The sequence below is a fragment of the Gallinula chloropus genome (assembly GCF_964237585.1).
Source record: "Gallinula chloropus genome assembly, chromosome: 1".
Lineage (NCBI taxonomy): Eukaryota > Metazoa > Chordata > Aves > Gruiformes > Rallidae > Gallinula > Gallinula chloropus.
This window is the reverse complement of record NC_140085.1, coordinates 60,475,533-60,493,106: the sequence shown is the minus strand read 5'-3', so window position 1 is coordinate 60,493,106 and position 17,574 is coordinate 60,475,533. Positions and strand designations below refer to the sequence as shown.

The window sequence follows — 17,574 nt, the reverse complement described above, 5'->3', positions numbered from 1 at the left end:
TGGCCTTGAACACCTCCAGGGACGGGGCATCCACCACCTCTCTGGGCAGCCTGTTCCAGCACCTCACCACTCTCTCTGTAAAAAACTTCCCCCTAATATCTAATTTAAACCTTCCTTCCTTTAGCTTTAATCCATCCCCCCTTGTCTTGCCATTGTCTACTCTTTTAAAAAGTTGATTCCCCTGAAAAAGTTGATTATTAAGGAGACTTGGCTCTTCTTTCCTCCCACTACCACTCAAGGCACGTGAAGCCAAGACTCAGATGACATTTAGGGCTTGGTCTTAGGGGAGAAACTCAATGAGGTGGAGAGGAGACTAGTCCAATTGGAGTGCCCTGCTACATTTACCTTTGTTGCTCACAAAGGCAATCATGCTGCCTTAAATAACTATTTTTTCAGAAGTTATTGTTTATTTTCTAATTGCCAGGCAAGGATCATAGAATGGTAGAATGGTTTGTGTTGGAAACTACCTTAAAAGGTCGTCTAGTTCCAACTCCTCAGCACAACCTGTTTCAGTGCCTCACCACCCTCGTGGTGAAGATACAGTGTTGCTTGAATCATATTTTTTATCCTTCAGGGAGTGAATCCAGTATCCATCAGTGATAGCAAAAGACATTTTATATAAAAAGCATCAACACTGTTAGCTTTTAAGCATGCCAACACGTGGTTAGCGGCATTCACTTGTCATTAGGAGCTCTGGGTATACCACAGCTTCTCCAGCACTGTGCAGAGTGAAGCCCATCTAGTAATTGTTCTGCCTTTTTCAGCAGTTCTAGAGGCAGAAGTTCATTTAGCTCTGCCATTGTGATGTGCCAATTACTTCTTTTGATTCATAGTGGTAATTAAAAATGTGTATACCATTAAAGGAAATCTAACAGTAACTCACAGCAAAGCATACAAGAACTGTGAAAGTTTAATGAATGTACTGGATACTGAGGACTTGTGAATACATATGGAACAAGCTTTGACAGTGTAAATACAGCAATTATTAGAGCAGGATCTGAACCCAGTGTTTGTGGAGCAGAGGAGTCAGCATGACATGGTAGAAACATACTGGTTTACAGACCATCATATATGCAGAAGTTCTGCGTTAGGAAATGTATATTATGATTAAACTTTCTCCATCTTCTTGCTAATACAACATATAAATGAAGGTAACCATACTAGAGCAGGAATAGATTCTTACTGTTTTCAGGAATAAGCATTATCAGAACAATCCTTCAGTATTTGCACAACCTGTTAAGTTGGATGTGCTTCATTGTCATGAACCAACATGTTGTTGGTGGGTAGCTGCTACTGCTGCCTGAATTTTGAGTAAATATCTTTCAGAATCCTGGGGATACTGAAGAAGCACGAACAGTTGTAGTTGAGTGCCACTGCATCAAACACTGCAGAACTGACTAGTGCTTCCTGCGTCCTGTTTTGGGAGTTAGAAGTATACTTTAACTGCTCAGTGTTCAATTTATAAACATCATAAGTAAGAGTCGCAGAAGCTTCATTCCCACTGCAGTGTGTTCATAGAGTCATAGAATGATTTGGGCAGGAAGGAACCTTAGAGATCATCTTGTTCCAATCCCCTTGCTGTGGGCAAGGACACCTCCCACAAGACAGGTTGCTCAAAAAACTATTGTTTTGCCATAGTGACAACTGTTGCTTTAGCCTCCCAGAATACTGAGCAAGGGGCAACCAGGAGTTTGACTGCAAGCTTTTAGAAAGTGTTAAGGTTATTATATGACACAGAAAACGTGCTTTTGTTGGGAAGATTTTCTTCCACGTAATTTTGTGATTTGTAGGATCAGAGGAAACTAAATTTGCTTTTTAGCTTCTAGGCATTGGATTGATTTTTAAATAATTTCTCAGTAAAGCAGGTTGGCAAAACAAGTATTTTTTATTAAAGTCCAGAAAGTGATAACAACAAGTACAAGGATTTTTTTTCCTAAATGGCTAAGACAGAGAAGCGCACGTGTCTTAGTGCTCCCAGCCAACGACTGCAGCAGCTGGAAAAAACTTAAATGGTTATTCTTAGTTTGAAACACAATCTACCTTCTGTCCAGATAATGTTTACTGACCTCCTTACTGTCAGTGTCGAGCATGAAAACTTGCAATGAATGCAGTAGCGACATACACGATGCAGAGGGTATCTCCAGTGCAACTATGGCAATAAAAATCATCAGAGTGCTTATGCTTCGCTCTTTTTTGAAGAGTCTCTGATGTGGTGATCTGATGGAATCCATTTGCTTCCGTAAATTTACAAACCAGCTCACTGTAGAGCCTGTGGAAGCTTTTGAGTCAATGACAAAGGTGAGCCTATCAATCACGGCTGACGCTTGGTTCTTAGTGCACATACAGGTTCTGAAGGACACTGAGAAGCAAGGTTATTTCTAGGACTTTGCAAATTAAAAGTAGACAAGCAGTTAAAAAAAAAAAGGAGAAAGGAGTTTGTTTAAAAGCAGTAGGGCAAAGGACTAAGAAAAGAATAAAAAGCAGAATTCAAGAGGAACAGATGATAAGGGAAAGAACGTGTTAAACTTTACTCATAAGGTGGACTCTTTGCAGAAGGGATTCCTTAGTAACTAGATAGTTCTTTGTGTGACAAAGGGAGTAAGTTTCACAAAATTCCTATGTTCAAATACATATATATACACACATATATATAGACACACACATACATTTGTGTAGATGGATAAAAATGTCCAGAAGAACTAACACCGTATGCTTCTTCACGTAACTTGCAAGTAACTCCAAATGCAGAGGTGGATTTATAACATTTTGTAGTACAGGAATACATGCTGTACAGCTCTCCTATAGCTTTTGCTTGTCTCGGAGGTCATACTTGTCACATTCCTGTGTGTTATCCATTCCTGTAGGACAAGCAAGGATAAATCTGAGAACTCTAAAAGTTCACAAAATAATTTGGGGATTGATTTTAATATCGTGATTTAAGTCATGTAGGCTCAGTTAACTGCTTATGAAAGACAGCGATCACTCTACTGTTCTTTCTGTTGTGTTTAAAAAGGTAATTTTTTCCTGTCAAGAAGAGAAATTCTGGTCTCTCTGCATTATTGTGATGAAGAGACCCCTGTGAACTAGAAAAACCAGATGTGGCTTTGAAAAAATAACTGAAGTATACATGGCTTTGCATACAGAGGTATTCAATGTGCATTTTTCACCTGCCTTTTCCTGAGTTGGAAGAGTGAGGAATGTGTGCTGCATTTAAATCGTAGAAGACTCCATTTATCCCTCTCCTTATAGGTGGGAACAGTCTGTGCTATTACACCTTTATAGTATGTAAAGACCTTGTGAAATCTGGAAATTCAGTACCCTTAAGAGAAAACCCCCTAACATTGTTACTTATTTTGACTTTGTTCTGTTCTCTGGAAATGAAGGCTTAAAAGGCTATGTGGGCATAGCCCTAAGCTGTATTTCATTAGGTACTAACATGTTGTACTTCAATCTTGAATCTACTTTCACAGCAACTTCAATTATTTGTGTAAGTAATCAGAATTAATAAGTATGTTCAAGATTTATGATGGAGAAATATAATCTGGGAAAATCCTATCTATTCTTTGCTGATCCCATAGCCAGTGACGTGTTTTGTGTTAGATAATATGGGTCAATATGTGGGGTTAATTTTCTGGTATATAGTCTCCACTCAAGCTAAAAATCTCTGCTTTAGTACTTCATTTGGTTTTACTTACACAGAATAGGCCTTCTGGGCAGAGTTAGAAGACGTGCACAGCACGGGCCTGCCCCTTCTCAGGCCAACAGTTACTCTGCAGTATATATTAGTCCTCCAGTCAGGTTCACTTCTGGTTTTGCAGTACATAATATGTAAATTATGGTTTTGGCTAAGGAATTTGTAGACCAAATTCTTACTGGTTTGTGTGAGAAATCTCAGCATATGCTACTAAGAGCTTGTCCTTGCAGTGTCAGGGTGTGTGATACATTCCCATATGCAGATGGGTGTTCATAAAAGTAAGGCTGCGTGCTGTGTAAATATGCCTGTAGAGATAATGATCTCTTTTCCCCCCTTGTGTGTGACTTTCTTACATTTTTCAGTGTATTTAATCATCCAGTTTTCAGATGATTTATTCACCTGTTCTATCCACTAGTCAAAAAGTATTGCTTTGATTTTCTTTTGTGTTACAGAATTCTACTTTATGTATAATAAGGACTTCTTTTAAGCTCCTTTGCTTTTAATCAAGAAATTTTGGAGGCAGTGAACACATAATAAGTTAACAGAGTGTATCGACACTTAATCTTTGAGTTCAGCTGAAATTTGGAGAAGAAACTGAGCTTTTTTATAAGCTGATTCTATAATTTACCTAATGCATGGTAGTTTAAAAACCCTGTCTTCACCTTTATTTCATTTCCAGATACCCAGTACAGTTTTGGTATGCAATTCTGGGGGGGAATTCAGGATTTCTACAAATAATTAAACAGAGAATTCCAGTTATAAATGATTTTCACTAAAAAACCAGAAATTGCTTTGGGGTTGTTTTTTTTTTTTTTAAATCTTTTTCAATTTTAATTCTGTTACAAAAGAGTTTCATTTTCTGGTTTGGAAATAACCCAGTGATTTCCACTAAATTAATAGAATTTAAAGTCTGGGGACCATTGTGGTTGACTTCTCTGATATTCTGAATAACAAGGGGCAAAACTTCATCCACTGGCAGAAACGCACATTTATAGAATCAAATATCATATTAGTAATAAATTACTGTAGTCTAATTAATGTTTAAACACCTAATAGATGTTAATTAGATTCTTCATTCCAAAGGGATGAACTCATTACCACCATGCTAATTAATAGTAGCTATTTTTGACTGCTGATACACTGGGCTGCGTTAACATTGTTGCATGGATTTGACAAAGTAAATCACTAAAATAAATACTGCAACAAAGAGGTTTTCATTCTAGCAGGTGTAGAGTAAGACAAGAAGGAATGGGAAGTGGTGCATTTCTTCAGCAGTCTCTCACACAGTCATCTTACAGTGAAGTTTTATCTCCATCTGAATATGTGGGGATTAAGATCTTTATTGACATTTTAAAGGTACCTCTGAATTAATAGTGTGTTGGTTGTGGAAAATAAAAAGGGTAAAATTCCTACTCCTTTAACAGGGACCAGCAAAGAAAAATCTGAGTTAATACCTGGTTGATCTACTTGTCTGCTTTGTGATTTTTTTGCTCTTGGTGAGAACATTGTAACTAGTAATAGTATATTTTCCATTTTTCTCTCTGAGATGCCACCAATCAAGTCTTCAGACTGTGTTCATGACATCAGTGTTGTCTTTTTGAGGATTAAAAATGGGAAGAAAAGGAAGACTTCTGTACACAGAGGGAGAAAAGGAATGTTTAAAAAGAGGGACAGTGTATAATTTTTTCCTCTGCTGAGAAGATGTGTCTTAACAATAAATATTCCTAAATTTGCAGTCTTTTTTTTTTTTTCTAAATGACTGCCTAATGATGGGCTTTGGGTTAGGGAGTATCAGTATGCTGTTTAAGTATAAGGAAAGAACACCTTATCCCTTTGCCTGGGGACAACCACTATTGAATACGAAATGGATTGACTTCATACCCTCGCTTCTTAAAATGATTTGTTTATTTTTAAATTACTTAGTAGGTGACAACTTGTTGTTTTAACAATTGCTATGGAAACTACGTGCTTGCAATTTTTCCATGCTGTAACACCATTGTCAGGAATGTGAAAACATTAATGAATTCCTTTGACTACAGCAAGGTTTGTTGTATTTTGTTTTAAGTCATCTGTCCTTGATTGTTTTTCTCCAAGGCACGACAAACTTTAGCTATAAATAAACTACTTCACAGCCCATTCTGTGTGGCTCTTGCTAATGGGATCACAGCATGAAGAGAAAGTCTAGCTACTACCAGTGCTCCTGTGATGTCAGGAAAAGGCAGCATAATAGTTGCAGTGCTTGGGAGTTTGAATTGGAGGCAGGGTAAGGAAAAGGATACCCACACTTTCCAAGACTTAATTTGACTGGTCTAGGACAGAGAGGAGCTATTGTCGCACACAGAGCTGTAGTGAGACACTGCTGTGCATGAGAGCCTTCCTCACAGCGCTCACTGGGGTCCTTCCAGTCCCTGCTGTTGCAGCAGATCTACAGGGTACACAACAGCAGCAACAGGTTTAAAATGACTTTCACTTGGCACAGCTGATAGCAGCTTAGGGACATGCAGCCTTTCTGCAGCTTCTGTAAGCTGTTACCACCTTACCAGGCAAGCACTGCCTCTGGACTTTGCCAGTTTACTGATCTTTCTGCTGTTGCCCATACTGACTGTGTTTGCAGAGTGAATGTATCATCCTTAGGGGATGTTGGGGAGCAGGGCCGGTGGCAGATAGACCAATGCCTCTATGAATGTATTCTTTTGAATCCTGATGGGTTGGGATTCTTTGTGTGCTTTGGTGTCAGCAGTTTTTACTGACAACGTGTAACATTTGGAGAGGGAATTTCCTCCTCATAACTTTGAATGAATTTATCTTAATTGAAGAGCTGCTTGTTGTTAGGAGTCAAACGGAAGGGGATTTGCTGGGCTGTTACTGATGTGTTGTTGGTTATTTTATCATAGCTCCTCTTACACTTTTTTCCCCTCAAGTAATTTATCCCGTTGTCTTCTGACTTTCTTCATAGCAGAACTTTTCTATCCCCTTGATCATTTTTGCTGCCTGACTATGAATCTTCTTTCGTAATCATGTATTATCCATCAACACATTCTGCCTGAGGATGTCTGCTCAGCTGGTAGACATCTGATAAATTACATGCTATCTCTAGGTACTTCCAGAAAGATGTTCCTATCTGTCTGTCTGCCTCAGAGTCTCCTGATAGGTTATTAAAAGAAAGTATTTTCTACTTGAATCCTCCTAAGTGATACAGGAAGCGTCTATTTCTACTTTTCTGTTTTGAATTAGGTGAGGCAGATCGTTCTCTTTCTGATTGCCTTGTTCCTGTTTATGATACTTTCAGTTCCTGCCAACCACCAATACCACGGCCAGTCTCTTTTAAAATAATTTTTCCTCTCCAGTATTGATGTAAACACTGGGTAGCAACAAGTCTTCAGCTGCAGAAATCCAGTGGAAACATCTCATTTGCTCACAGTCCCCAATTGACTCAGCAATCTGTCAGTATATTCTGAATTGAATTACCCTGTGCTTTATTGTTTGTATTGGTAACCTTGTAAAAATCAAAATTGCATGGGATAATAAGCCTCTCATGGCATCTTGCAGTGTTTCTTAAATTTGTTGTATGATAAATGAGAACTCTCTTTGGCCATTTTATTTATTGTTCTAAAATTAATTTGCAGTGTCTCAGATTTGTTTTGCTTATGTCAGGTTTTGTTTATGCATTTGCTAAACCATGAAGAGCTGCCAAGGCACTGGGGGAGTTTTTCTGCAGAATCAGTAAGAATGTTTTACAGCTGGGCAAGACTTTTTTTTTTCCTAAAGAAATATTTTAAGTGTCGCCTTATTCTTTGGGTATTATTTCCTATCAGCTGTCAGGGGAACCTTCTGCTCCTTTGCTCTTGCTAGTTGTGTTATATGCTTTTCTCCTAGGTCTGAGTACAGTACTTCTCCAAACCAAAGCTGTCGTAGCTAACCTGTGAAATATAAATATCAACCTGTCAGAGCCCTGCATACCTATCCATCTACTCTTGAAGGTTTAGCTGCTTGGGTTGGAGATGCTCTAAGGCTCAGGCTCAAGATTCCTGGTGGTGTGAGGCACAGGCATGGCTGTGATGTAGTTCAGGCAAGGACCAAGGGCGAAAGGATAAATGCCAGTCACCTCTTGAGCAAGGGGAAGCTCCTTTCAGCTCCTGTCGTAACTCTGTGGTTTCCCCAGTCGTCTGAGCCAAGGTTGCACAGCTGCACTATGGCAAACCTGGCACTGAGCATCAGCAACCCAAGCTCCTGGGAGGGAGTGGGTGTTCTTGGGGACAGGCACAGCCCTTTTATAGGCTCTGGATGTTTCCATGTAGTTAAAAATAGCAGCCAACAGTATTACTTGCAGGCTAACCAATTTCAGATTGATCCACAGTTAGGTTTGGTGCTGTCCAAGATGGTTACAAAAGGTACTAGTTGAGTTACATAATTAATGAGAAGTTTATGGAAATTGAGTTTTTCAGTCTGTGACTATTTTTCTCTGGATTTTAGTGATCTGAGCTTAAACTCCTAAACAGATGGTGGCAGATCTGCAGGTATAGTGAATATTGTAGGGAGATAACATGGACTCAAATCAATAGGTTTGTTGAACAAACATGGATGAGCACTTGGATAAACACATGAAAGTTGTGATGAAGAAGTGTGCAGTGTGAACACTCAAAGGCAGCCTGGTGAAAGATTTTTCTTTGGCAGCTGTGCATTACATGACAGAAAAAAAGTGATTTAGGATAGGCTAATAGCAAAAAGAGCTTTTGGCATTGATTATACTCTTCCCTACTACTTTGGCTGGGGACTGTTTTTTTGGTGTATTTTCTGTGCATTTGCTTCTCACTGCCTCTCCTTGGGGAAAAAAAAAAGCTTTTCAATTGTGCATTTTGTTTTGTCTTCGGTTTTGTTTTGTTGGGGTTTTTTTGTCATCCTCTGCTGCAGCCCTCCTCTCACCAGCAGTATCTCATGGTAGGGCTGCACAGCCAATGGTACGTATCCCACCTCAGGCATCCCCTGTGCTTTAAATCTGGGAAATGGTTCATCAGCGCCCTTGCCAATGTTCAGGCACAGCTGGATGCAGAGCAAGCGTGGAGGAGGATGCAGTGGGGAGGGTGGGTGGGAGAGAGGGAAAGGGGATGAATTCCTGTGAGCCCCCACGGCAGCCAGCATGGTGCTTTTAGTGTTGGGATGGGGCATAACTTGATGAGCGTGTTTTCATGAAGGCATTTGCTGTTACTGGTGCCCCATTATCAGAATGAAAGCAGTGGATTTAATACGCTCTTCAAGGCATTCAGATGCCTGTGTTGCTTTTGCATCTTGGTGAAATGGAAAGTAGCAGTAAGAGTGTCATGTGCTGGTTTTTTCCCCACTGGAGCCATTAATCTATACATTTTAAATTTGCAATTCTACGAGGATGTTGTAGGTATGAATTTATCATGTGGCTGGTGAGCTGCTGTAAAGACAATGACATTTCATTAGTGAAACTTTCTCTGTGTTTGCGGCTCCTTGCGTCAAGCGCTGACAAAGCTGTGTGTGCAGTGTGAAAAGTCTGTGTGTCTCCTAACTTGGGCGCTGTGGCAAAATTGATCTGCCATGTGTGGCCTTTCTCATTAAAAGATTATGGCAATACCTGTGGAGCTAAAGCTCGTTCCACATCAAAACCATCTCTTCATAATTTCAGAATACATATGGAGCGGTTCACACACTGATAATTACCTACAGTAAGACTGTGATTAAGTGATCTCATACCAACTGCTTTTCATATTTGCAGCAGCACACAGAAGTATTTTTGATTATTTTTTGTTGCTATTCCTTACCATTGGACAATTTGTCACATCTGATTACTCCTGTTTGTAATTTTCCTGACTATGCCCCCTAGCTCAATACAATGTTTAGGGGTTTTTTTTTAAATACCAACCCGCCACAAACCAGACTGCAGTCTGGTACCACACTAAAACAGAAAAGGGGGCTTTGGCTTCTCTCCAGTCTTTGTATAGGGTAGCAGCACAAAGGTGCCAAGAAGCCAGTTGTAAGCAGCTAAGTGGGATTTTTTTCCCAGAATTGTCACTGTGTCCAGAAACTCCTAGTTCAGTGGGCTCAGGGTATTTTACAGGCTGCTTCAGAGTAAGGGTAGATGTAGGTGTGACTGCTGCCGGTGTTGTAACAGGCATCTGAGGCCATCTTTTCATTTGCATGTCCATTTGTCCTGTTTCTCTAAATGGCAGCTAGTGTGTGTTGTGTTGTTTTGAGAGGTTGTGCCCAAAGCTTGTGAATTTATTTCTACAAGTGAATACGCTTACGGTGTTATTATTTTTAACTAAGCCTTCTTTAAAGTCTTCCTTGAAATTACTTCTGTTGCTGCGCTACCGCTACTGTTACGTGTTCAAACCTTGAACTGTCAAGGAATTATGAAGTATTTTTATCCTGTGACATTTTAAATTATTCTCTCCATAGGGGAAGCCTGTGGGAACGCCAGATGCTGGTGCCTATTTCCGTGTGCTAGCAGAGCATGAAGTAGCTGCCTTCTTTACTTCACCAACTGCAATTAGAGCAATCCGTCAGCAGGACCCCGAGGCAGCCTTGGGAAAGCAGTACTCTCTGAAAAGGTGAACTAAGGATACACTGGAAGCAATTTCTTACAGAAGCAGGCTGAATGAACTAAGAATAGCAGAGTGTCTGGGGCTTTGCCCACCTCTGTAGAAGGATTCAGATGTATTCTTGACGATTTTGATACACATGTATTCACTTGTAAATTTATATTGATAATTTGGAGGAAAGGAAAGCTGTTAGAATATGACTCTAAGGTTAAGCACCCTTACTGAGTTAGGATTACTTGCTCAAGCTTAATACTACTCTGCTGTGTTTGTAACCTGTAATACAGTCTTGGATTACGTGATCCTGTACTGTTTTCCCACATGACCTCTCATTTCATTGAGTGCACGGGATCTTTAAAGTTTGTTCAGTCAGCACCTAGTCAATGTTTTGTTATTCTCCCCATAGCTGAGTTACTGCTTATAGTTATGTGCTCCAAAGACTGAGCTATTCGCTATCTTGTACTGGTTTTAAGGTGTTTATACTATCAGCACGTTTCACAATCATGACTGAGTTCATCCTCACAAATCCCCTGTGAGATGAGAGAGTGGTATTATCTCTGTTTTGCAGATGCTGAGGAAGCTGAGGCACAGAAAGATTAAGGTCTAAGTCTTCTATTAGTTTTCAATATCCAGCTTGAGCCACTAAACTGCTCCTAAGGAGTTCTTAGCATTGTATGGTTAAAATGCATTATTGGCATTATATTAATAAACTCCTCTCACACTGACTTTTATCTGGGAGTGTTTAGTACCTCTACAGGCTAAGTTTCTGTATCTTGTGGCAAAAAGTCTGAAAATGAAAATCATTTGGTTTGGACCACCTTGAATCTTTAATAATTTGCTCAGCATCAAACAAGGACTGTGTGAGACTCTATAGGCAGTATTGGTCATAGGGCATCTTTTATCACACATGTCCAAAGATAAGGGGAGGATGCAGAGTCATATAGCTTCATTAGACCTCCACATTCCTAATTGCTCAGGAAAGTTTTATTTATTAGTAAGATGGATTTATTCCTGAGGTATTCATTACAAGTTCATCATTGCTTTCTTCCATCTCTTTTGAGTACTATCATCAATCATTACCTCTCCTTGAAATAGGAAACAAGCTCATTTGAGACCCTATTGTATTTATTGACAATAAAGTGATTCAGATGCTAGAAATTTAATTGCTGTTCCTCAGCATTTTTTAGGCAATGACTAAAATGTCTGTCTTCAGAGTTTTCATTTAATGGAAAATTTGCTTACCTGTTCTATAAGTTGACACATTTTCTGGCCAAATGAGAATTCGAGATAAGAGACTCCTTGCTGATAGCAGTTGCCCTAGATGTAAAGAGGTATTTCATCATTCCTACTCACTGCTTAGTTAATGAGTTTCTCCACTTGTCTGCAAATTTAGTTGTCCCATAATTCAGTCAGCTTTGGGCCATGTCATTCCTTGGTATGTGAGTTCTCTTTACTAAACCCTCTAGCGCAGCATTTCATATCTAGAATTCTCTTGGATTTGTCTTAAATCAGCACCATACAAAATCCAGTCTTTTTTTACCCATAAGTGAAAAAGGCTTTGCATTTTGTATAAGACTGAATTAAGTTCAGTGGCTGTTATCCAACTACCAGTATAATGCAGTAAGACAGACAGTCTTCAGGATGCCTCTCTTTTTGTGGTAGGCTAGGATTATCTTACTGTTAGCTCTAGTCACGTCACTCCAACTACTTGGCTGTGTGTGTGATGTTGTGCTGTGTAGTACTGAATTTGGATGGGTGCTGTAGTTCGACTGTCTATCCTGTGATGATTTCACAATGAACATCCAGCTAGTTATATTGTATGTCCATTTACTCACTAAAGTGCAGTTGCATAAAAATGGAGTCCAGTAGGCGATTAAAATTTGCATTTTAGGAATATCCTTGCTTTTGGATGTTACATGGCTGGACGTTTCCATCTAAGATCAAGTGAATTCAGTCTGTTTCAGACTGAAATTAGTGTGTCTTTTAGATAATTTGCCTGATCTATGATGCTTTCTTCTTTGGCATCGGGTATCATTCTGCTACCTGAGCTAAGATGTATCCTTACTTACTCTCAGACTCCAAAACTTGCCCACCAGTGCAGTCCTGAAAGAGGTTTCCATCCTGGTACATTTCATTCCTGAAAACTTCTGTTAAAAAAATGATAAAAGCTTATGTCACTTTTTAAGATTCCTGTCAAAAAAGACAATTTCCAATAAGGTACAGAGTTAGTAGACAGCGCCAACTTCCAGTATACATGGAAGCACTTGATTTACAGGAGTAAATTGAAATACAAGCAGACTCATGTTCTTTTGAAATGACATAAGTTAAATAAATTTCTGTTAAGAGCTGATGTTGGTGGCATCACTGGCATTTGCAGTGATGTGATGCTTCCAAAGGCTCTAGTTTGCATGCTTCAAAATCCTTGTTGGCTATTGGAGTAAAATCTTGATTTTTTTTGCCTTGGACACAAAAGTTCACACATGTCTTTCACTGTTAAGCATGAGCCATGTTTAAGAGGTGTGTAACTTGTAGTAAGGTAGGATAAAAGCCCTGTTAAACCACATTCTGCTAGACCATGTTAAGACCTGGCTTTTAATAACACACAGTGCTTCTAAGCAGGCTGTCAGACTATGTTGCTGCCTGTTGTGTTTGTAAAACAAGGAATGTCCAAATTCTATGACCCTAATGTATCTGAGCATATTCTCTTCAGCTTTTAGAACCTGTTTTCAGCTTGGCACAGTAACTGTGTAAGAGTGAGCCATTAACTTTTCTCATATTTGGATTCACGTTTCATCCTTTAATTGACTTAACTGTTATGATTGACAGCTTACAGTTTTGCATGAAATATGGCAACAACTCAGCAGATTAGCTTAATATACAAGTAGCAGTTTGCAGTGAGTATCCCATAGCCTACTTGGCTTTCTTGACTTTAGGGCAATTCCAAATGTTCTGCCATTTTATATCAGGAGAATCTAGAGATTCTTGCTTGTTCACCTGATAGCAGATATTAATGCAGTTTTTTTGGAAGGAAAGATAAGACTGCATAAAAATGATGTAGAAATAATGAGTATAAAGTAGATTAGGAGCACCTGTTTTCATCTTGTAACACAGGAATAGGAGAATGTGAAATTAAAGTAGCAAATTCAGAACTGCTAGAATGAAATTTTTTCTAATGTAATTTATGTCTCTCAAAGGCTTCTAGAGGATGTGTGATTAAGCTCCAGAATTTAGGACACAGAAGTACTTTATGGAGTTCTGTCTGCTACTCCCTGCTCTGTGCTGCTCTAGATCATGTATGGCCCTTCCTGTTAAGAATCTTGAGCTGTGTTCATGGAGAGTCTTTGTGGAGCTCTCTTTTCCTCAGACTGTGAGAAGGAGCTGAGCTGAGGTTGTGTTTTGTGTCTCTCTGACTCTGTCACCCAAACCTCCAGCACTTACCTCATGACCAAGGTAAAATCTATATGTGGGGGAAAGCAAAGAAACACATAAATGGAGAAAAATCATAGACCTGAAAACATTTTTTATTTAACCTGTTTAGGTGACTGCAGTCTCAGGAGCATTAAGAATTAGTAAGAGATCTTTATTTCCACTTTATGTTAAGAAGTAAAAATGATGAACATTCCTTGCTGCCTTTTCAGGAGAAAAAGCTTATTTGACATGTTGCAGGTAGAATTTTTCTTTGCCAAAACCCCCCACCCCCTTGGTGTATGCATTCCAGAATTAAAAACACTTCTGTGATCCTTTAGTCTGGAAAATTACAGCTCAGATTATTACCCATGTGAACACTACTGCTTTTGGGAAATGGTTTCTTTTGTGCTTGGAGCAACACCAAAATGTACCTGCTGATAGAGCAATTTAGATTGCATCAGGTCCATTAGGGACCTTGATCTGTACTCTGTATTAGGCGATACTTAAGTCCAGTGTGCTGAACTCTTCGATAGGGCCTAAAAGCTTGATTGCACTGAATTTTATGTTAGGAGTTTAGGTTTTCAGGTTTTCAGTTTAGGACATGTTTATTTAACAGAGAAGTTTTAAGATCTTTCTTCCCCATTAACTGCATTGCAGTGATAGATGATTGCAATACCAGGGGCACTGACATGCTTTGAAGTTTTAAGTGGGCTGTTAAAATTTCTTCAGAGTGGGATGTTTTGTAATCATTGCCACCTCTCTTGCTGTATTGGTTGATAGGAGAACATAATTTCATAGTTCTAATACTTTGTTAGGCTTGTAACACTTTGCTCTGGTATCCTTTTTGATTGTTTTGCGCTGTAAATTTCCCAAAGAGCTAATCCCACTCCCTCTTGCAACATAAGGCTGCTCTTAAGCCTGCAAATTATTAGAGCTAATTATTAAATCTGGCAATTCAGGAGAGAGGAGTTCTGCTTTTGGCTCAAGGGATAACATGATGTCTTAACTTTTTAGTCAAGTCTTTTAAATTCTTGCAGTTTTAATAGCCCTCTTTGTAAAACGAGGGCACATAACAGAGTTTTTCAGCAGTTTGTAAAGTTAAAGATTTCGTAAATTGAATTTTTACATTATAGCTGCAATGTTGTGTGTAACATGACTAATTACAGAGCAGTCCATATAATGTAAATTGAGAGTGCCTAACAGGAGTGCCCCTGCATGTGAGCATGAGTCTTAAATTTCATTTCCTAAAATCTCTTTTTCTATCATAAACTTTTTATCTGTGGTATAACTTCCACTTTGCTATTAACTGTAATTATCAGCAATGGCTTGTGCTTTACAACAAAAAGCATTCAGGTGCAAGATATTGATTGGGGTCATGCTCGTTATAATCGTTATCTTCTAATGTGAGAGATGTGCTCAGAAAGCAGCTTACACAAATGATGTTAGATATATATGAGTGCAGAAACCAGTGTTTGTTTGATATGAAAGCTGTTTATACATTTCAATCCCTTGTCTGCTGTTCCAAGAAAGGAGCCACTCTGAGCCATCTTGGGGTGTCAGAAAGGAGGGTTGGCCGAAATGCTATTCTGAAGTTAAGGAAGTTGAACTCTTTGATCTGCATGTTCAAATTCAGCATGGTAACATTTTTCAAGATCTTCTGACTTTCACAAGTTTGCAACCAGATGGACATTATGTTGATTTTCATATATCAGAGTTATTTTTTTTGCTACCTATGTCATTGTTACTTCTACTTAGTTGACAGATAAGACCATTCTAATTGTATTTGGCTGGTGCAGGGGTCCTTATCTTGGTTATTAGAGTTCCAAATATCTTTTGCTTGTCAAAGTTTCTTTTCCTCTATAGTAACTATGAACCTCTAAAATAATCAGATTTTTTGTGTCTAGGTCAAGTGTCATTGTGAAAAAAACCCTCTGTTTAGTTTTAGGGCACATGGCCTATTGCATTTCATGTTGTTTCATCCCATGTTTTACTTACTTTGTTGCCAGATGTAGCTTTTCTCTTTATATTCTTCTGCCCTACATCTATACGGAACCTGGGTCACTGGTCTTTTGGTCTTTACACTGTGAGAGATGCCTTTTATGCTAAGGGGATGTGCCTGTCTTCTGGGGAGGAATGGAGCGTGACTATTCAAAGTAGGCTTTTTCCTTGGGGTAGCCTTGTTTAAAGATGTCTGTGGTCTCTAATGACAGATCAATCTCTGCTCTCCCTCTTAGAGGGTATTCCCAATTCTGTGGTCAGACAGGCTGATCTCTGCATTTCTTTCTTCTTTCTGACACTCTTGAGTTACTTGCTCTGATTTTTTCCTCATATTTTCCAAAACTGCTTTCTGGATTTCATCAACATGGAAAGATGAAACTCTTGGTTTTCTGTGTAATTTACATGCCTCTGAAGTGAATTTTGTTTCCTGGCCAGTATATCTAAGAATTCTCTCTTTTCCTGGTCACGAGTCTATGGGTTTTATAAAATGAATGCAGTTTGTGTCCATTGCCTTCATAATGGACTGTGTGAACACTTAAAGTGAAAAACACCTTGTTGACATTGATCTGGCTGTGCCATAGCATGCTGCAATCCTAGCAAAAGGATGTTTCAGAGAAGTGTTTGGGTCTAATGTTGGGCCACGTGGAGCTGGCTTTGTATCCTAATTAAGCATTCTGTCATCTCAGAAACCTTGGGGATTGATGTGGTACTTCATAGAGCATCTCTGCACTTTCTCTTGACAGGCAGTTAGTGGAATGTTTAGTCACTTGTAGTGTGACTATAGCTGTACGCTTTCACTTGAAAAAAGAAGAAAGGAAGGAAAGTCACTTGCTGGTAGACAGGGTTCTTCTGATGTGGAGTCTGAATCTGTGTTTGCCACTTATCTTTCCTGAACTCTTTGAGGTTTTAAATTGCATATCTGGGTAAAATGAAAGTGCAGTCTTTGTTGGTCATATGCTGAGTAGAGAGGATTTGGGAGAGGGCAGGCATAAGTCCTCTCTGCGGACACTACAGAAGGGAAGCAAGTCCTCTGGCCTGTAGCAATAGGGCATGTGTGTGGCAGCTCTGCATTCAGAATTCACGTTATTCCTTGTGGCAGGATTGCACCTGGTGATGACAGACAGGCATTGATGTAGCTGAAGTGTTCTGGATTGCCACACCAGCCTTCTGGGAAAGGAGGTGCAGTTTTCCAGTGTGTTTTATCTGTAAAATGAATCCAGAAATGTTATGTCTTAAATTTCCCTCTGGTTTTGATTTTATTTCTCAAACAGATGATTTCTGTTTCAAAATATTGCTTAAATAGGAATATATTTAAGTGTGTAGCAAAATAAGAATGTCCAAAACTTTCAGACATTCCTGATGTCCTTTTTCTGAGATACAGAAACATCCCTTCCAAGTTACAACACAGTACATTAATAGCTGTGTCTCTTGCCACATTTTTTAACCAGTAACTCTAACAAAGTCTCCCTACTGTAGATTAGTCAAGTTTTAGTGTTGCTCTCAGGCCTTGGATTTTGTTTCATTTTGGTTTTCATTTTGGTTTTTGTCTCTTAAAGGTGAATTACTCTCTAATGATGCCTCTTGTTCTTTATGGACTTTAAAAGAAGCCTATAGAACTAGTTCAGCATAGACACATTTTTTTGATAAGAGGCAACTAAGCTAAAAACCATGTGTTGCTGTAAATAGGAACCATGTTGTCATGACACAGACTATAAAACTAGGTATATGCTAATGACAAAGGGTTTAATACAAATCAGCAGTTCATCTCAGTTGGCCATTCATTTTCATCTGCAGATCATGAACCCGAATTCAAGTTGTGTGTTTCTACTCAAAGAGGATTGCTTATTTCTTTGTCAGATGTATGAGGCCAAGATTGTAAATTATTCTTCTCTTTAATATCTTATTAGGTGA

At 39.0% G+C, this 17,574-nt stretch overlaps 1 protein-coding gene across 1 annotated transcript in view; it reads left to right on the top strand.

Moving 5' to 3' along the window:
* Positions 1–17,574, top strand: part of ACSS3 (acyl-CoA synthetase short chain family member 3) — an 81,661-nt gene that overhangs the window by 22,200 nt on the left and 41,887 nt on the right. The window contains exon 8 of the mRNA XM_084276868.1: positions 10,118–10,269. Within this exon, the coding sequence (XP_084132994.1) occupies positions 10,118–10,269 (152 nt within the window). The remainder of the gene's footprint in view (positions 1–10,117; positions 10,270–17,574) is intronic.